Raw genomic sequence first — 21317 nt, 5'->3', positions numbered from 1 at the left:
AGAGATGGGACCACAACCTTGTCTCCTGGACGGACTGTGAAGCTCCTCATTTCCCACACAGCCTCTCTAGGAGACGCTCACATGTTAAAACGTCACATCATACCTGCACCAGAAAACTAGGTCTAAAGTTTTATTAAAGTTTAAGAAATAAAATCTTCAGATTAAAAGATACTAATTTTCAAACACTGGCTGAAAGGAAGAAAAATTTTATCTAAAGAGCTAAAGATGTCTAACATTCTATGCTTACATCCTAATCTCTGATTCAAAGGACATTTTTTTAAACAAATAAAATTTTCAAAATGCATTGACACATATACAATTATGCTCTAGCCTAAAACTTGAATAAGTATGGCCACATAGTCTGAGGTTATTTCTTATACTCTATTCAGTCAGGAAATTGCATGGAATTCTTATGCTAATACAGATCAATGCCAAGTGCAGAGTAATGAAATCTGACAAAATTAAGCTGGTACAGCTAGAAGGGTTAGAGGTTTATGTAGATAAGTCAGCGTGATGTCTAAAGTACATTTATAAAATTATGGATAGGAAAGACTTCTGCCTACATTTTTTACCAGCACGGAAGGTTCTCTTTAATCTCTGCCCTAAGTGACAAGTTTTCTGGCCTGGTCTGGAGTCAAAATTTTCATTGCCCTTCTAGGCAGTGGTTCCACAAACAAAATTTCTTTTAACCAGATTTTTCCCCTTTTCCTAAAATTTCTCCTGGAAATAAATTATGGAAATGATCTGCCTAATCAATGGAATTTACATCAAAAGTCAGTATTTCACTGTAACTTTTTCTAAACTAGTAACTAAATAGTAATACATATATTGTTCAAGTATTTAAGACTCTTATGAATAAAACGTTAAACTTAAGTTAAAAGTAAAACTATTCAAAGTTGGTAGTTCCTTTATATATATATCTAAGGAGATACTTTAAACCCTTTCAATATACATCTTTTTCATGACTCAAAGATAAGATCAGTATCTCAGGTCATATCTGAAATTCTATCCTATATAAAAACATTTTATTCTCTGACCAAAATAACCTAATATCTAATCATCATTTTCTAAAATGGATCATTAAAACCTTTATCTTGTAGTTATGTCAATTTGCATTTTCATCAAACACATATCCATCCTTAAAATAATCTGCCTAATGTACATTAATGAACATTTCCAACCACACCATGATTCTCTTTCCTTATATCAAAATACATTATTTTCTACTGTTTCCTTTACCATTAGAAATACATTTGGTGACCTATATGACATCATGGAACACTCATTGTTTCATAAAAGTAAATTATAGGCATCTGTTACAATTTGTGATCTTTACCCAGAGAATGAAAAGTCCGTATTTCCTCTAGGACTTTTTTTTTTTTTTATTCTGACTTAAGAGACATTTAGAATTCCATTTCTAAACATTTAAATAAAGCCTTTCATTGACTTATCTGAAGAATGGCAGCTCCAGTTTTACCACTGTTCCTTATCCTCACTTGTTTGTGACCTTACATAAAGATTACCTCTTTCTCTTTAATGTCTATAGAGAATCTGTATCATAAAGATAAATCATCTTAGCACACTGCAAACATAAAAAGCCTAGACGATCGTAAGGCCTCCATTCTGAATGAGGGGCGCTGCTGAGGCACAACACACAGGAACAGAGCAACTGTCTCTTCATCTTGAGAACAAAGAAAGGTTCCAATGAAGAAAACGTTACTTTGTGCCTGTTGAAGTGAAAAGCAGATATTCCAAATGAAACGGACATCAGGTAATACAGGCACACACAAGCACTTGTGCAAGGCTCCAACATGCACAACTGTGACACATGCCTAGCATTATTGACCATTCGCTGTTTAGTAAGGACCACTGCATTACGTGTAAAATGGCAAAGACCAGCACGGAACAGGATATGCCTCTACGGAATCAAATGTTATCACTCTACAACAAGCTTCTTCTGAAATATCTAGGACACATAAGAGCTTTAGGTTCTGTTCATATTTAAAATAAACTACAATTTTGCCCAAATTATCTGCAAAACCAAAAGCAGTTACAATTAGCTATTCCTACCCAGTGTAAGGCATTAATCAAGGCTGAGTTTCTTTGAGACAAAAATACTCGAAAATGAAAATAATAATGTTTTTGTTTACAAACACACAAAAAACCCATACAATAGATAAATTCCTAATTAGAATTAATACAGGTGCACCTCGTTTTACTGCACTTTGCTAAGTGCTTTGCAGGTACTGTGGTTTTTACAAGTCGAAGGTCTGTGGCAACCCTGCTTTGGGCAAGTCTGTTGGGGCCATTTTCCAACATTTGTTCACTGTGTCTCTTTCACATTTTGGTAATTCCTGTGATACTTTAAATCTTTCCATTATTATTATTGTACTCGTTAATGTGATCAGTGGTCAGTGACCGCTGATGTTACTCTGGTCCTTGTTTTAGGTGCCACAACCACGTAAGGCAGCAAACTTAGTAAATGCTGTGTGTTCTGGCCGCTCCACCGCCAGGCTGCTCCTGCCTTCCTCCCTCCCTCCCGCCTCGCTATTCCCTGAGACACAATGATATTCAAATTAGGATAAATAACAACCCTTAATGGCCTCTAAGTGTTTAACTGACAGAAGAGTCACAAGTCTCTCATTTTAAATCAAAAGCTAAAAGGATTAAGCTTAGTGAGGAAGATATGTCAAAAGCCAAGAGAGGCCAAAAGCTAGGCCTCTTGCACCAAACAGTTAGACAGGTTGCGAAAGCAAAGGAAAAGTTCTTGAAGGAACTTAAAAGTGCTGCCCCAGTGAAGACACCATTGATTTAAAAAGTGAGACCCTATTGCTGATACGGAGATTGCTGGACAGAAGATCAAACCAGCCACAACAGTTCCTTCAGCCAAAGCCTAATTTAGAGCAAAGCCTTAATAACTCTCCTCCATTCCAGGAAGGCTGAGAGAGGTGAGGAAGCTGCAGGAGAAAAGCCTGAAGCTAGCAGAGGTTGGTAAGCGAGGTTTAAAGAAAGAATCCATCTCCCTAACATAAATGTGCAAGGTGAAGCAGCAACTGCTGATGTAGAACCTACAGCAAGACATCCAGATCTTGCTAAGATCAATAGGTAAGGTGGCTACACTAACCAACAGATTTTCAATGCTGACGAAACAGCTTTATACTGGAAGATGATGTCCTCTCGGACTTTCACGGCAAGAGAGGAGAAGTCAACGTCTGGCTTCAAAGGACAGAGTGACTCTCTTGTTAGGGGCTAATGCAGCTGGAGACTTGAAGTTGAAGCCAGTGCTCATTTACCATTCTGAAAATCCTAAAGCCATTAAGAATAATACTCAGTCTACTCTGCTCTATAAATGGAGCCACAAAGCCTGGATGTAGCACATCTGTTTACAACATTGTTTACTGAATATTTTAAGCCCACGGTTGACACTGCTCAGAAAAGATTTCTTTCAAAATATTACTGCTCAAGGACCTCACACCTGTGATGTGTTGCCCATGAGCTCTGATGGAGACATACAATGAGATGAAAGTTGTTTTCAAGGGATCAAACTCTCTGGATATTGACATCTATTAGCCAAGGAAAATGGGCTTTCTAAACTATAAAAAATTTTACTTTGGGATTATAACTACAATAAAAACATAATTCAAGACTCACTTCATTTCCACTTTGGCATGTTGTAAGAACATTACCCTGTATACATAATAGGTAGTGGTGGTTTAGTCACTAAGTCATGTTCGACTCTTCTGTGACCTCATAGATTGCAGCCTGCCAAGCTTCTCTGTCCATGGGATTTTCCAGGTAAGCATCCTGGAGCCGGTTGCCATTTCCTCCTCCAGGGGATCTTCCTGACCCAGGGATCAAACCAGGTCTCCTACACTGCAGGAGGATTCTTTACCAACTGAGCCACGAGGGAAGCCCTATACACATAATAGGAGTAACAATTATAAGAAGAAAACCCTACCTCACAGCCTTACACCTGGGCATTGGGCAGTGACCCTGCACTAAAACTTTATCCGTGATACAATATCAAGATCTAGGTCTAACCAAGAGAAAATTATTCTTTGAGAAACCCACTCCAGTATTCTTGCCTGAAAAATCCCATGGACAGAGGAGCCTGGTGGGCTACAATCCTTGAGGTCACAGAGAGTAAGACACGACTTGGTGACTGAACGACAACACGAAAGTGGGGAACAATCTGAATTATTACAGAACAAAGAGAAAGCCCTGCTGAGAACACAGAGACATCTTATTCTGCCCAGTCGCTAGGTCATTAGCGAGATCTAAGAGGCCATGTTTTACAGGAATCACTCCAGCAACGCCATTCAAATTTCTCAACCTGGTCAGCTTTTCCAGTTCTTTTCTTTCATCGGTAGGAATAACAGAATGTGTAAAATTAAGTAGCTAAAAACTAACTCATGCTCACAGCTAGAACAAATAAACTGGTAGAAGTAATGGGCAGATTTAGATGAAAAGCAGAATTAAATGAGGGAACTGAGTCACCATGCAGTCCAAGCAGAAGAGTACAGAGACAGCTGGTGGGCCTCACTGGGGCATGCAGATAAGTTACTACGAGTTTACTGTGAACACATCTATCACTGACCAGTGCCATAAAGACCTGGGTTCTCATTCTGGTCCTAACACCTACTAGATGTATAACACTGAACTGCTCTCTGTCGAAGTTTCATCATCTTTAAAACGAAGCTAACATTTCCTGTGGATAATAACTGCAGCCATGAAATTAGAACACCCTTGCTCCTTGAAAAGAAAGCTATGACAAACCTAGACAGAGTATTAAAAAGCAAAGATATCACTTTGCCGAAAAAGTCCAAATAGTCAAAGCTATGATTTTTCCAGTAGTCATGGATGGATGTGAGAGTTGGCCCATAAAGAAGGCTGAGTGCTAAAGAATTGATGCTTTTGAACTGTGGTGTTGGTGAAGACTCTTGAGAGTCCCTTGGACAGCAAGAAGATCAAACCAGTAATTCTTAAAGGAAATCAGCCCTTGAATACTCATTGGAAGGACTGATGCTGAAGCTTCAATACTTTGGCCACCTGATACGAACAGCCAATTCACTGGAAAAAGACTCAGATGCTGGGAAAGATTGAACGCAAAAAGGAGAAGAGAGTGGCAGACGATGAGACGGTTGGGTAGCCGATTGAATCATGGCTAGTCCATTGAATCAAGTCCATTACCGATTCAAGGGACATGAACTTGGGCAAAGTTCATGGGAGATAGCGAACGGCAGGGAGGCCTGGCGTGCTGCAGTTTAAGGGGATGCAGAGTTGGACATGACTTAGCGACTGAACAACAGCAACGCTTCCTACCTTGATGGGAATCTGTTGTGTTTCTTAATGAAAATCAGATACAAAATATCCAAAGTGCTTGGCACATAACAGGTATTCAACAAATGGAAGCACTTTTTATCTGGTAACAAAACACAAGGATTAAATCCCTATCAAGAGTCCAACTAGGTCAGTTCAGGTGCTCCGTCGTGTCTGACTCTTTGCAACCCCATGGCATGCCAGGCTTCCCTGTCCATCACCAACTCCTGGAGCTTACTCAAACTCATGTCCATTGAGTTGGTGGTGCCATCCAACCATCTCATCCTCTGTCATCTCCCTCTCCTCCTGCCTTCAGTCTTTCCCAGCATCAGGGTTTTTTCCAATGAGTCAGTTCTTCACATCAGGTGGCCAAAGTATTGGAGCTTCGGCTTCAGCATCAGTCCTTCCAATGAATTCGGGACTGATTTCCTTTAGGATGGACTGGTTGGATCTCCTTGCAGTCCAAGGGGCTCCTGAGTCTTCTTCAACAGCACAGTTCAAAAGCATCAATTCTTCAGCTCTCAGCTTTGTTTATGGTCCAGCTCTCACATCCATACATGACTACTGGAAAAACCACAGCTTGACTAGACAGACCTTTGTTGGCAAAGTAATGTCTCTGCTTTTTAATATGCTATCTAGGTTAGTCATAGCTTTCCTTCCAACAAGCATCTTTTAATTTCATGGCTGCAGTCACCACCTGCAGTGATTTTGGAGCCCAAGAAAATAAAATTGTCTTAACTAGGTGATTGATAGAAATTCCTACCAGTGATTAGCAATAACTTGACAATCATTTCTACCTTTCCTATTTAGAGTTAGATAATTCTAAAATTCTTACAAGATATTCCTTCCTGAGAAGAGATTAAATAACATGAAATATAAAAGAAATTTCCTTCAAAACAAAGACCAGGGTTAACAATAGTCAATTACGTCTGATCCTCAAGGCCACTCTCTTCAGGAAGGCAACAAATTACAGTCCTATTACCCTTCAGACACTTCTCCACACTACCCATAGATCTGAACCGCTCTGAGACAATCAAGCAAGATATACTGCTAAGGTTTACTACACCATGCTGGCTTTAAAAAAGGAGAGGAGCATATATTAGATGCCAGAATCATGACTAGTAAGAACCATGATGTGCTTCAGAAAGATCAAATCAGCAGAAGGTGGCAAAGGCTGTTGTCAAACACCCGCAGTGCTTCAAATCTGCCGCTCGCTACAGGGCTGATGAGCCTAGGAGAAGAGGGGCTTTTCTGACAGCAGGGCGTTTCCCTCTCAAGCGAGACTAAACAACATGGAAAACTCAGTGACTCTGCAGCCATGTAAAGAGATCATCTGTTCATTTTGTTACTGTCTGAAAAATGAATCTTATGGACTTAACTACAGTCTGGAATACAGTACCATGGTTTTCTATTGATTACATTTGGATTTTTTTTTTTTTTTAGCTGAAATAAGACAGTATATGATGATAATTACTGTTTATAAGATTTTAAAAGAATCAAGGAAATTTTGTCCAGTATGTTTTTCTAGAGCAGTAAGTTATTTATAAGGTCTTTGTTTTTATAACAACAAAATGCCCTGCTTTCTGTTAAAGACATTTCTAAGGTCTATTATTTAAACACATTGTCTAGTAGGATATATCCAACTTATCTTCTCCTTAAAAAACAAAACAGTCTTCATTATTGAGAATACCAGTTGTTGGAAACTGTTTCGGGAACAATGTAAGGACTAATATTAATGTTTTAAATATCCTTCATTAAATATTACTTACCTAAAATTGGGCATAATCTTCCAAACAACATAAAATAAGGACTCTGGGCTAAATGCAGTCTGGCTACCTTGCCATAAAGCACAGAGTGTCTTCCTAAACTCTTCCACCAAAGACCTAGAAGAGAAGAAGGGATGATGAGACCCTGCAGCATTCGTGACAGGCTGGTGTTTTAGTACACGATGCCAAACTGTCTAAAACTCACAAATAAAATATGAAAACATAAAAAATTTGGTCTCTTCTGAACTAAATCTGACAGTTAACAGCATCTCAAAAACCCAGAGAAAAAGCGGTAACTACTTGACAAAACTAGTTTTTTAATTATATGGTGACCTCTTGAGTATGCCATCATACGTGAACCATCATACTTGTAAAACAAAGCAATGGATAAGTTACAGACCGAATTACTTACTGATGCATATTTTAAAGCATGTAAAACAGGTTAAGAATCTCTTGTCCACCTCCTGACTCTCTCCTTCTTGCCCCTCACTAGGAGCACTTCTCAGACTTGTTCGGGACTGTCTGCTCATTTCTGCCGCAGAGAGTTAATCTGATCGCAGAGCTTCAAAACTCACCTCTGTCCTAGTGACTCTCAAATCCAAATCTGAAATCCACATTTTTCGCACGACTGCTTTTATCCGGGGGTCTCCAGGTCCCAGCAGGAACTTCCTATGGGGCACCCTCTGTCTCTTCTCACCCAGCATGTCCTAAACCTGCTCCCTGCACTCTCCCTATGGCCGCCCGGGCTCCACTCACTCCTCCCACAGGAATACAACTGCCACTTTTTTCTTGGCACATGAGTTCATGGAATAAAAAATTCTGAGTTTGTCCAACTTCTGACAAATCCCCTTAAAGAGAAAGAGTGGTCCTTCTTCACTCCTCCTTTCTGCCTTCCAGCTATAATGAGGTTGAACGGTGGCTCCCCAGCAGCACTGCAGACAATGTAGGCGAGAGCCACACCCAGGGTTGGTGGACAGGGCATCAGGTGAGCCCGATGAGTCCAAGAAACGAAGCTAGATGGGCAAGCTCCAACTTTTACATAAGAAAATAAACCAGGGGTGCTTAAGTCACCATTAGTTTCGGGTTTCTATGCACAAAGGTAAACTTCAACACCGCCTCAACTGCAATGACTATGTGTCGATACAGCTACCATCCTCATCGACACCTGGTTGATACCACAGAGAATCTCACCTTCTTTCTCAACCCCTGTTACCCAACAGGTTCCTGAGATAAAAATTATGTTTTTTACTTCCTAGTACCTAAATCCTCATCCTGTGCTTGAGGAACTCCATCTTAAGAGTCTTGTGAGACTCAAAGGCTGCCTCCCACTATGGAAGCTGAAAACACTAAACACTTGCTCCTCAGCCCTCGCCCCACTCTCTCCCGCAGCCAGGATTCAGGTACCTGGCCTTGGTATGCCTATTTGAAGCAGGAATTAGAGAAGAGCTGTGACAGTGCCAAGTCATTTCAGGTGGCCACGAGCAGCTTCAGGAGCGTGGGGGCAGGTTCAGGGAGATGGGGGAGCCGTAGCAGCAGCTTCCACCCAGCAGCAACTCCAGCGGTGCTGGCAGTGGGAAAACTTGGGCGGGGCATGGCCAGTGGTCCTAATAAGGACACCTTTATCGATGCCTGGACTCTAGACCTGATTTCTCACCCATCTGGTAATGGTAAGTTCACCAAAGACCTTCAATAAATTCCTTTTCTGCATAAAATGGCCAGAGGCAATTTCTGTAATTTGTAACTAAACCCTAAATCCCACTAATGCATCAAGTACTACTGGTTCTTCCCTTTTGTGCACATGTATTTCTTCCTCTTCATTTCACTGCTATTCCCTCTAACCAATTACTATCAAGTGTGAAGCCTCCTTGAACGCAGGCATGTTCTAGCTCATTCTGCACGCTGCTGCCGAAGCCAACTCTTAGGACTGCACTCCTCGTGACATCATGCCCTCCCTGCGCCAATGCCTGGCTTCACTGCATGCTCCACCCTGCACACCATTTGAACACAGTCTATGCTATTCTCCCTCAGCCAGGCAGAGAACAGTGTCAGACTGTAAGTACTAGATTATGTGTGGCTTTTCAGAATGTGTGGGGATGGTGTGTGTGGGAGCAGGGATGGGCAGACAGGGAAAACATTACATTGTTATAGCCTCATTTCAGTAACCTTAAGATGCCTCTTACAACCATGATAAGATGACACACCTTCAGAACCCCAAGAGAACATGGTTTGAATCTGAATACATATTGTTTTGGTTCTCAATAATCACTTGTCACTTCCTCCTCCCACATTAACTAACAAGTGACTGTATTGCCCCATAATGAGTTTGATAACTGCAAATTAATTATTCAAGACAGGTTTACCTAACCCTATCACACAAATTAATTCACAAAGACTAATGACATTCATGCTGCTCTGTAACTAGAACTGTGCTTCATTCACAGACATCAATTTTAGAATGCCCCAATGCACAGACTCCAAAAGTAGAGTACATCCTGCCTGCTAGGTAAATAGAAATAAATGAATTCCGACAATTACTAAGACTGCCAGCTAAATACTGAAACACAACTGTTAACGAGTTTCTTTTTAAATGCACGTGCCTATTTACTCACATACCACAATGGAAATCACCAGTAAGAGTCATTTGTTCTGTAGCTCAAAGCCAGAAAGGACACATTCTGAGACTCACACGTTGTTGTCCCCCTGGCTCCTGGTGTGGTACGTTCGCCGTCCTGCTGTCTTCCCATTCCGTAATTCCACAGCAGGCAGTTCTTTGAAATAACAGCAAAACTGCTCAATGTTACTATTTTAAAAGGAAGAAAAGAAAATAATTTTTTAAATGTCCTAGGACCTGTAAAGAAAGTACTATGAGACCCACATATGGATTCTGAAAATGTGATCTATTTCTCATTAAAGTAGTATTCAATGCAATCTCTTACATCATGTTTCTTTATTAAGATTCCTCTTTTGTTCCCAGGAAACAATACAAGTAAATGACTTTACAGAAATAAAGAACGACCTTAAAGGAAACTCTCTGTTCCCCAAATCCTCAATCCCCCTTCCCATTCAGAGATTATCACCCTTTCTTTCTTTTCAGGGCTTTTGTTTCCAGGTGTTCAATAATTTCCTCCAGCAGAAGCAAACTATGAGAGCAACCATATTGTTTGAATACACTATATAGAGTAACAAGGAGAACTCAGTAGCAACTAGAATTTCTTATTCAAGTTAGAAAAGCTGAGAGCCAGTCCCTTTAAGGAGAGAGCACATGTGGCTTCTGGCCCTGGGAAAATAATTTATTCTGGTCTTTGACACCACATTAGAATCTGAAAGTACACAACTTTCTAAATAATCTCTTCTAGATAACTTAGGTCAGCCTTGTTGCCTGTTTTATTTTTCACTGCTCATCCTACACATTGAGGATCCTCTAAACATCTGATCTAATGACCATACTTAAGACTCAACTAATGACTAAACTGAGTTCTCTGAACAAGGTTCCTTACAGGCCAGGGGTCTGTGAACTGTGGCCCACAGGACAAATCTGGCCCTGGGCCAGTGAGCTTTTCCATTTTTAAAGTGAGTTTTGTATTTTTAAAGAGTTGTGTAAAAGGGAGGGAAGTACTGAAAGGAGGAGGAAAATATGTGGAGGGCCTGGATGTGGCATGCAAAAATTAAAAATATTTATTTAATCTGGCCTTTTTCAGAAGTTTGCTGGCCTGTGGTCAAGCCTATTTAAGAAGTGACAGGAACTAAATAATAACTGCTAACAGTTATTTACTGCCAAGCACTGCTCTAAGCACTTTATGTAAATTATACACTATCTTCCCAGCTACTCTGTGAGGCAGACTATTATCCCCATTTCACTGATGAGAAAACCAAGGCACAGGGAACTGAGGTAACTTGCCCCAAGTTACCAGGCTAGAGTCAGGGCCAGAGACAGAACCTGAACGTGGAGCCTTTGCTCTTAAGCATTCCACCAGAAACTAACATTAGATAGTTGAGGTCTGACTGTAACGTTACCTGAGCGACTGAAGGATGGCGTTCATGAAACACGTGTTCCCCAAATTCCGAAGGCCCGTGGCACAAATGGCAGTGGTGCTGCCCTGGAAAATGGAACGGGAGGCGGCCTTCAGCGATGCCGGGAGAAGGCCAACTGCTTCAGACATCAAAGGCAAAGGCCTGTATTTGAAACTCTAGCATCAAGCCAGGTTGGAATCAATCCTTTTCAGTCCAATGAATATTTCAAATTCTCTTTCTACTCTCTGTATAAGTGTCTGGATATTTTTAGAAGGCTGTTTCTGATCCTAGGACTGTTCTAAATGGAAACTTAATAGGAAATCAGCTTTAATAAGTACTATGGAGTACATGATGTAAAAACCAGGAAGGTCCTTAAAAGAAATAAGTTTAAGACTTCATGGCTTTATTATAGTTTTTATTTAGTGACTAAGTCGTGTCTGACTCTTTTGTGAACCCATGGACTGTAGACTACCAGGCTCCTCTATCCATGGGATTCTCCAGGCAAGAATATTGGAGTGGGTTGCCATTTCCTTCTTCAGGGATTGTTCCTGACCCAGGAATCAAACCCAAACATCCTGTATTAGCAGGTGTATTCTTTACCACTGAGCCACTTGGGAAGCCCTCACACCTTCAGAAGACTACTAAAGCTACTACAAAGTGGAAAAAATATAACTAAGGAACAAAACTTACCATAACTTCAGACCCACAGAATCTGCAGTAGGGACCTTTACCAGAAGGAAGCAAGGATCTCTGAGACCCTATGCAAAAGGGTAACAAGGTACACGAGGAGGCCTTAAGAACAAATGCTCACTAAGGTACTGGAGCATGGTGGTAATCCTGACGGAAGGCAGGCACTGACAGACTCGCCGAGGTATTTAGTCACATCGAGAGTCGTCAGTACCAGTGGCAAACACTTTGTGAAATATTCCAAATACAAGACATACGTTTATAAAAGTTCATAAGGGGGTAACACTAATGTTAAGAGTTGTAATCAGTGACTAGACCTCAACCAATTCTTGTATTTGAATAAATTTTAATTACTTACATTTACTTTTAGTAACTTGCTGTTCAGTGATGAGTTTTCCAAAAGTTTTCTTTTCCTGTGCCTGTCAGCTGTGAAAGCTGAGCTATCAAAACACAAAAAGACAGACAATCAAAAAGACATTCCTACATACACACCACCCAGCAGGACAGACGGCAAAGGTGGCCGTGCTAAGCTTTGAGGGTACAGCCCTGGCTGACTGAGTAGCCAGGCCAGGGAGGGACCCATGAGGCCGCTGTGGCCCAACAGTACTTCAAGTACTGAGGAGTTCCACTTCCCCTGGAAATGCCCACTTCTCCTCCAGCAGGGTGGGACTAGAATCTGCCACCTCCGGGCACTTCCCAGAGAAGCTGGCCAGGTAGATGTGGTCTCTGAGACGGTCCCTCTCCTCCACCACTCTGTCTACCGATGGTGAATCTCCAGACGAGAGAATACACACGCCACATAAAAAAGGGAGACCCTGGTCTGACATGATTATTCTGACATTGAACATCAACTCTCAAATACTCAAATACTCTATCTCTTTCTTAATTTTGGTAAAGGTATCCTCTTTTGTTCATATGTTGTAACAGATGATCACATTATCTGAGACTGTAGAATGATAAATACATTAGAGGCACACAGGCATACACCAAGTCCTTTGATTAAGCTATGCTATGAAGCATGTTGTAAAACAGCACATAAATTCTGAATTAAATTTAAAATTTTCACAATGAAAGACAGATTTTGTTTGAAATTTATCAGAAAGTAATTCCGATCTTCAAAGGGTCACTTTAAAATGATGTACCAGGGAACTAATCCAAAGGAAGTAAAAGTTACTATTATTAAACAACACAGACTTTTAAGTCTACCAACCCTTTTCCATCTTCCAAAATTATCAGGTTAATCCAAAGAAAATATGTGATTGTTTTTCTTTCCAGAATTTCCACATGAACTGCCTTGAGAGCAGTAGGTCTAGTGACAGTCAGCTGCTTCAAATCTAAAAATATTCTTAAGAAAAATGTCTTCACAACTGTACGTGCCTCTCATACACTGATGACAAGGTAAGAAGCGATCAACCCCACACGGAGTATGAAAGAGAAAGTGCCTTGGAAGTGAAAGTAGCTCAGTCATGTCAAACTCTTTGCGACCCCATGGACTATACAGTCTGTGGAATTCTACAGGCCAGAATACTGGAGTGGGTAGCCTTTCCCTTCTCCAGGGGATCTTCCCAACCCAGGTCTCCCATGTTGCAGGCAGATTCTTCACCAGCTGAGCCATAAGGCAAGCCCGTATGTAGTATAATGTCAAGTTATTCCTTCACAAATTCTGTGAGGAAAGAAGTTGAGTCACAAGCACAGTGACAATGCCTAATAGCTAACTTTTATTCAACTTATACAAATAAAGCCTTTAGCTTTCTAAAATATGTTATTAAATTTTACCATTGGTGATTCTCATAATGGCAGAATCCTTTAGATCCATGCTATTTAACAAGGTAGCCGCTCACTACATGTGGCTGCTGCTGCTAAGTCGCTTCAGTTGTGTCCGACTCTGTGTGACCCCATAGACAGCAGCCCACCAGGCTCCCCCGTCCCTGGGATTCTCCAGGCAAGAACACTGGAGTGGGCTGCCATTTCCTTCTCCAGTGCATGAAAGTAAAAAGGGAAAGTGAAGTCGCTCAGTCGTGTCTAGCTCTTAGCGACCCCATGGACTGCAGCCCACCATGCTCCTCCATCCATGGGATTTTCCAGGCAAGAGTACTGGAGTGGGGTGCCATTGCCTTCTCCGACATGTGGCTAGTAAATTTAAAATAATTCAACTTAAATAAAACATAGAATCCAGTTCCTCATCATGCTGGCTCATTTTCAAGTGCTCCACAGGCACACATGGCCAGTGGCTACACAGTGTGATTATACTAGGTTTCTGGTGCACAGTGCTGCTCTAGAGACACGCTGGGCAGTCTGCATCCAGACTCAGATGCAGTCATTGATCTTCCATTGTAGCTTCCAGCACAGACTCAAGGTTGTGTTTGAGAAACATCAAAATAAACTTAGATAATGTTTCTCTACACAGAGGAAGGGTTGCAAGGTACATTTTTCAGTGGGGCCAAGGAGAAGTGAAGACAAGACAGTCTGTGATACCTTTTACCTAATGAAGTGGTCATTGGAAATAAAAGATTGGAAAGCTGCTTATATAAAAGCATGCAGATTCTTCAAAGTTTTGTTCACCCTCTGACTTAGTTCTGATGAATCTGTCATTGAGATGATAGTCTTTTCTTAAGAGAAAACTCTAGGTGGCAAGGAGAAATAATTTGGGGGCTACCTCCTTCTATAACAAAGAATCAGGTTACTAACATCTTTACAATGACGTCATCACACCAGAGAGTGATGTTACAAAAACTACTGCAGGAATCTCCTACTTCACAGTTAATTGTGACAATTTCAGACTAAACTCAATAGTCTAGATCTGTGTGTCTACAGCTGTGTTGCCTAGACAGGGCTCCTGCTGCTCTGTTCAGATTAAGAGAAGGGAGGAAGCACTCTGAAAAAGTGAGGTGCCCCAACAGGACAAGCCAAAACGTCCTTAAATCCAAAGTGTTCTAATTAGTTTAGATTTTAAGGAAATCATTTCCTCCCTTTTCAGCTTATAATCTATATTTAGTCAGAAACATGCAGAGAGACTTTGGTTAACCAAAGCTAGACAGTGTTTAACTTAGAGAACTCAGGTCATTCTCTATCACCACGCAATTTAAAAATACCCTACTGGCTTTACATGTAAGTTTGCTAAAGGACTCCCACTCCTGGCATGTTCTCACAATGCCATTTATACATCAACTGTCACAATAAATTAGATGGCACCTGATGATGGGGAGATTTACACGGATTTCACCTGAGTCAGCAATCATTCCAGGACCATGCTTCCATCCACTGCGCCACCAAAGACACTGCCACTGGGGCTTCTGTGTACTGCTTGGATTGGGGGTTCAGTGAATTGTATCTGACTAACCTATTTGGCTTCAGCCAAAAAAAAAAAAACTATTCACAGTAGTTTAATTTCTTTATGATGACAAAGCATTTCACAGCTTCCTATACTTTCAAGTGATAAATACTGGTCCTAACAAAAAAGAAAAAGAAGAAACTAGGATCTTCTGCTATCATATAGATGCAAAATAAACAATAATATAATTAAACCTATTTTCCCTTAAAATTTATACATAAATTTCAGAGCTTCTAAGAAGACCCCATTAATACATTTGATAAGGATTTTCTAATATTTCAGGTAACCCTATAATGATTTTGGATCATTTTCTGCCCTTCCCTCGCACTAGCAAAACTCCCCTTGAAAATAAACTGAGGAACTTATAAGATGGTGGGTAGTAACTAAAAAACAGGCTCTGGAGCCTTGGATACAGTTTATGGCAAATACTAAATGAAATAAATGCTGAGTTATGACCACTGACAGTTTTCATATACCTAACTCCAAAGTTTATTTTGCTCACATTTCAATCACACTAAAATCATTGAGTGTGATGAGGTTATAGAACTCATCAACAAAAATCCCACTCAGAAATTCTGAAAGACCCCTCAACCCCATTCCATCCCTTCTTTCCCAAGGTCTATTACTTACTTTTCCAAGTTCTGTAAGTGTTCTCTGACTTTCTGTACCAGTCCCAGCTTGGTGTCATTAACCACAAAATCATCACAGCGATAACTGCAAGGAAAATATTAATCAGTGTGTGTAAAGAGCTTGAGGAAACCACAGTAATGAAATCACTAAACCCATGCTGCCAAGATGGTCACGTGGCTCTGCGAGCAGTTACAGTCAGCGGTGAGTTCAAAGAGGACTTAGAATCCACACTGGAATGTTTTTAAGGAGCCTTTTTTAAAAGCCATGTAGGCAATGAACACTACTTTCTTTTCACATTTTTATTCCAAAGCTCCTCAATTCCTCTTTGAAAATGAACTAGGCTGCGACATGTGTTATATTCCTTTTAGCGGTGCATTATACATGGAAAACGAAATACAAAGCACCAATTCTATTCATGTAGCATGAAGCCTAAAGCTTTAATGTGATCGCTCCCAACTCAAATTAATGGGGAGAAGAGATGTAAGAAAAAAGCAAGAAAAAGATAATTAACCTGTAGGGATATTTGAATTAAAAGCTATACATTTTACATGCCAGCCAAGCTCCTCTGTCCATGAAATTTTTCAGGCAAGACTACTGGAGTGGGTTGCCATTCCCTTTTCCAGGGGATCTTCCTGGCCCAGGGACAGAACTTGGGTCTCCTACATTGCAGGCAGATTCTTTACCATTTGAGCCACCAGGGAAGCCCCTTTTACACATAATTTAATTTAAATAAACGAAATTGAGAAGAATGAATCTTTTCATTCTGCAATGTTAGAAAACCAAAGTATAAAACAGTGGCTACGTCGTACAGTAAACAAACGCTTTGATGACAGATGTTTAAGATGTTCTTTAGAACTGATATTGTGTGTGTGTGTGTTAGCAAGTCAATAAGCAAATAATATAAGGAATCAGACATAATAAACTCTAACTTGTACATTAGCATTCAATTTTTTTTTCTGGTATATGGCCAATTTTAACTGAAACAACTTACAAGCTAGTACCAAAATATTCTTTTGAACTGCAGCTTTGTACAAAACCACTTATTTAAAACTACCAAAGAATAATGACAATCACAATGCCATTCTTCTGAGCAAAATTTTGAATGCCTAGCAATTAGTAAAAATTAGGTCAAATCTAGCACAATCCAAAAATTATTTCCTACATACCTGAAACCAGGCTATTCAAAAGTTGTAAAGAGGATGGGGGAAAGTAATTTGTTTAAAAAATTCCACAATCGGTCTAACTGCTGGGTCTGCGGAGCGCTCCCCTCTTCATCAGTGGAAGGCTTCCCGTGGTGGACATCCCCACTTCAAGGAAAAGACTTTCTCCAAGTCTGTGAATACCTTCAACAACAATCACATGCGATGCCTCTTCTTCATCTGATGACATTTACCAACCCTAAAATGGACTGGTGCAACACTTTGCACTTTAACTATGGACATCATGTGACTTTTAATTTTGATTCTGATTGTTTTGTTTTTGCTATTTGCTCCCTGCATCTGTAACTATATAACTGGATTTGTTTCTAGTACCATGAAAGCTTTTAAGTTACAAATGGTTGCTCAAACTCCTGCTACTGCTGTAGCTTCCTCCAACTACTATTTGGGGCCCCTGGATCAGATATCCTCAATATGAGGATTAGGAGAATATGTTGCCTCACCAATTTAGGGACAACGCCCCTTGTCAGCTCGGAAGCAGTTATGGAACGAGAACGACGCCCCTTTTCCCTAGGCAACATAATTCTCCTAAAAGAAAAGGGGGGAATGAGAGAGTCATTTCCTAGGCAGGTTGATAAGGAGTCTAGGGGTCCCCAAGGAGAGAGAGGTCTGGAATTCTCAAGGAGGAAGAAAGGACAAACTTTTTTTTCCTTCTCTACATTCCTTAGGATTATATAACAATAATGTATCCTGCCTGAGGACAGTCTTTGGATTAAACCTTCTGGCTAATTCTGTTATCTTAAAATGTAAATTATGGGAGGTCTTTACAACCTCCAGACATTCTTTGGAGTATATAACTTCATTGTTAACACTAGCAAGCGGGTACTCTTTCTGCCCCCTTCTGATGCCTATGTCAGAAGCTTTCTCTATCTCCTTTATACTTTAATAAAACTTTATTACACACACACACAAAAATATTACACATGAAAACATGGCTTGTGTCTTTTAGTCACAATTTACACATGTAATTATTTAACAAGCCCCTGCCCCAAAATCTGACTATCTAATGCTGTCAATCAAGAGTCTCTAATATTCTCCAAGCTCCCATGGTCAATCCTTAACATTTCTACTAATAGCAAAAGCTACCATTCACATCCCAGACTGTTTCTCTTTGATCAAAGCCATCAGCAATGGGAGGAAAATAATTCTTCACTGGTTTTATAACAAATGCATAAAGCAATTAAATTCGTGGGAAGTTTCAGTTCCTTGCGTCTTCTCAGCATAAATGTTAAGAGGGTAAGGTCTACTCTATAAATCTGGGATTAGGGCACTTGATTCCTCTGTGAATCCCAGGCATGCACTAGAGCATGAAACTGTATTGTTACCCTAATTCCTGCTTACATTCTCATTCTAGATTGGCATGAACATATACATGCACTTTGGCTAAAAGAATTACCCAGTGTTCAAAGCAAAAGCAACTCCTAACGCTACTGTCCATCTGGGGAATGAAGTCTAAGAGCAAATTTAGATGGCCTTTCACATATTTACATGCTGCTAGTCTATCTAATTGAAAAGTGAACCCCTTAACTTTCACATACACACACACACACACACACACAAATGGTTGCTTTGTTTAAAGAAACAAATTGCTAAAAAAAAAAAAAAAGAAAGAAAGAAAAGAAACAAATTGCTTTAAATTATATGAAATAACTTTTTTCATATTAAAGTAATTCTTTTTGGTGTGACATGAATTCAGCCTTTAGCATTTGTTAAAGGAACATTTTCATATGTCGAAACAGATTTATTGATGGCTTTGCTCCATTCTGAACTAATCTGCCTTAACTGGGTCTATTTCCTTCATCTCTTTGAGCGTTCATCATTAAATGAGTAGGTTGCTCTAGGCTCTAGAGCTGTGCTACTGTGGCATGGCTACTCTTCTGTTACTTTTCTATGCACTAATGAAGCGCTGTAAAGTGCTCATTTCAGTATTTTATGCAGAAAGCAGAAGTTACAGTGATACCTACATAAACTGTAATTTGTAGTTAAATTGAAATATTTATTTTAATTATAATACAATTATTTTTCTGGCTCAAAAACTAAGAATGAAAAAAATTTAACTTCCAAATTAAGGCACGCTAATGAGGTAGAATCGAGTGTAATTTTCCTAAGAATGGCAATTATGATTTAACATAGCAGAGCCAAATTAATAAGCTGTGTATAAAAAAGTTTTAAGATAATAGACAATGTTGAGTCATTTTCAGCAAATGCATAGTAATTTAACAAGCCGCCGCCTCTCTACAGTCAAAATATAATCAATGAACTCTGTCACAATGAAATCAGAATGAAATATGTAACAAAATGATTTCTCATTGACTTTAGGGATTTGATCTTACAATTCTGGCAAGCTACAAAACAGCCTGAATTCTTGCTCAAGAAAGAAAACCATTTTCAGATGGAGAGATGAAACATTAATTTATTATTTCAGTTAAGGGAATTATGTTTTAAAATTTGAGAGATCACAAAGGATATTTTACAAAAAGTGAAAGATCTTCAGTTGATTCACCAAGAACTGATTTAACATTTGAAAACTATAAATACTTTTATTTTTAGCTTTAGATAAGTTTTACAAGAGACAGTGGCCAATGAATACTTAGGGTACGTTTTGTCTCAAATGACTTCCAAATTGAAATGTCGTCTACTTGCAACCTTCAGTTCAGTTCAGTCACTCAGTCGTGTCCGATTTGGGACCCCATGAACCACAGCACGCCAGGCCTCCCTGTCCATCACCAACTCCTGGAGTTTACTCAAATTCATATCCATCAAGTCGGTGATGCCATCCAGCCATCTCATCCTCTGTTGTCCCCTTCTCCTGCCCCCAGTCCCTCTCAGCATCAGGGTCTTTTCCAATGAGTCAACTCTTCGCATGAGGTGACCAAAGTATTGGAGTTTCAGCTTTAGCATCAGTCCTTCCAATGAACACCCAGGATTGATCTCCTTTAGAATGGACTGGTTGGATCTCCTTGCAGTCCAAGGGACTCTCAAGAGTCTTCTCCAACACCACAGTTCAAAAGCATCAACTCTTCGGCGCTCAGCTTTCTTCACAGTCCAACTCTCACATCCATGCATGACCACTGGAAAAACCATAGCCTTGACTAGATGGACCTTTGTTGGCGAAGTAATGTCTCTGCTTTTGAATATGCTATCTAGGTTGGTCATAACTTTCCTTCCAAGGAGTAAGTGTCTTTTAATTTCATGGCTGCTATCACCATTTGCAGTGATTTTGGAGCCCCCCAAAATAAAGTCTGACACTGTTTCCACTGGTTCCCCATCTATTTCCAATGAAGGGATGGGACCAGATGCCAGGATCTTTGTTTTCTTAATGTTGAGCTTTAAGCCAATTTTTTCACTCTCCTCTTTCACCTTCATCAAGAGGCTTTTTAGTTCCTCTTCACTTTCTGCCATAAGGGTGGTGTCATCTGCATATCTGAGGTTATTGATATTTCTCCCAGCAATCTTGATTCCTGCTTGTGCTTCTTCCAGCCCAGCATTTCTCATGATGTACTCTGCATAGAAGTTAAATAAGCAGGGTGACAATATACAGCCTTGACGTACTCCTTTTCCTATTCGGAACCAGTCTGTTGTTCCATGTCCAGTTCTAACTGTTGCTTCCTGACCTGCCTTAAAAGCAATCAAACTCATGTTGCAAATGTTTTTTAATCTTTTACATCTGTAACTTTCAGGAAAAAGCTACTTTTTATCAACACAAACAAGAACCAGTTATGTGGGATCAAAACTCCAGATTTATTGGAATTAATTCCCTTATTTGATCCACTTCATGTTAACATACTGAAAATATTTGTGCTCTGAAGTGGACTGTATCATGGGTGCAGTTATTAAAATGGTGCAGTTACTAAAATTGTTCACTATACATGTACAAATGCTCTGACTCATCACCGGTGGAACTGTTACAAGAGACAGAAGATAATGAATTTAATGACTACATGCTCTTTGCCAACATTCACTGCTTGAGCCATGGCAGACTGTACAAAGGTTTACGTTCTGTTAAGTCTAATTCAAGATTTTCTTGAATCAAAAGGAACACCTGCCAATATTCAGCATAAGAGAAAACAGCACCCCATGACCTACATTTTTTACCTATAGCACAGTGCACATGAAGGAGCTGAATTTAAAGATCCAAGGAGAGAGAAAAGGCTTGTTTTTGACACAGCTAGACAGGTATGAGAATTTATGTTAAAATTTAAACTATTCATACTATAAATTAATAATGGTTTTACACATTTCAACATGAACAAATATGCAAGAGATTTTAAATGGAATAGCATTATGTAAGTTGGCTCTAATAGCTACAAGAAAAATTGAAGAATGCTTTGTTGACATGACTAAATTTAGAGCTGA

At 39.9% G+C, this 21317-nt stretch overlaps 1 protein-coding gene and 1 long non-coding RNA gene across 5 annotated transcripts in view; both read right to left on the bottom strand.

Moving 5' to 3' along the window:
- The window catches only part of USP3 (ubiquitin specific peptidase 3), a 107949-nt gene that overhangs the window by 37908 nt on the left and 48724 nt on the right, over positions 1-21317 (bottom strand). For all 4 annotated transcript variants that reach the window (XM_006044923.3, XM_025295752.2, XM_044925104.1 and 1 more), the window contains 5 exons: positions 15745-15828; positions 12142-12223; positions 11100-11182; positions 9772-9885; positions 7089-7202 (listed from right to left, as the gene is read on the bottom strand). In XM_006044923.3, the coding sequence (XP_006044985.1) occupies positions 7089-7202; positions 9772-9885; positions 11100-11182; positions 12142-12223; positions 15745-15828 (477 nt within the window). The remainder of the gene's footprint in view (positions 1-7088; positions 7203-9771; positions 9886-11099; positions 11183-12141; positions 12224-15744; positions 15829-21317) is intronic.
- Positions 1332-7078, bottom strand: LOC123328080. Its single transcript, XR_006542824.1, has 2 exons — positions 6017-7078; positions 1332-4721 (listed from the first exon to the last, which is right to left on the bottom strand). It is a non-coding gene; the product is annotated as an uncharacterized LOC123328080 (long non-coding RNA).

Source organism: Bubalus bubalis, chromosome 11, assembly GCF_019923935.1.
Source record: "Bubalus bubalis isolate 160015118507 breed Murrah chromosome 11, NDDB_SH_1, whole genome shotgun sequence".
NCBI classification, from domain to species: domain Eukaryota; kingdom Metazoa; phylum Chordata; class Mammalia; order Artiodactyla; family Bovidae; genus Bubalus; species Bubalus bubalis.
This window is presented reverse-complemented; position numbering and strand designations above follow the sequence as displayed.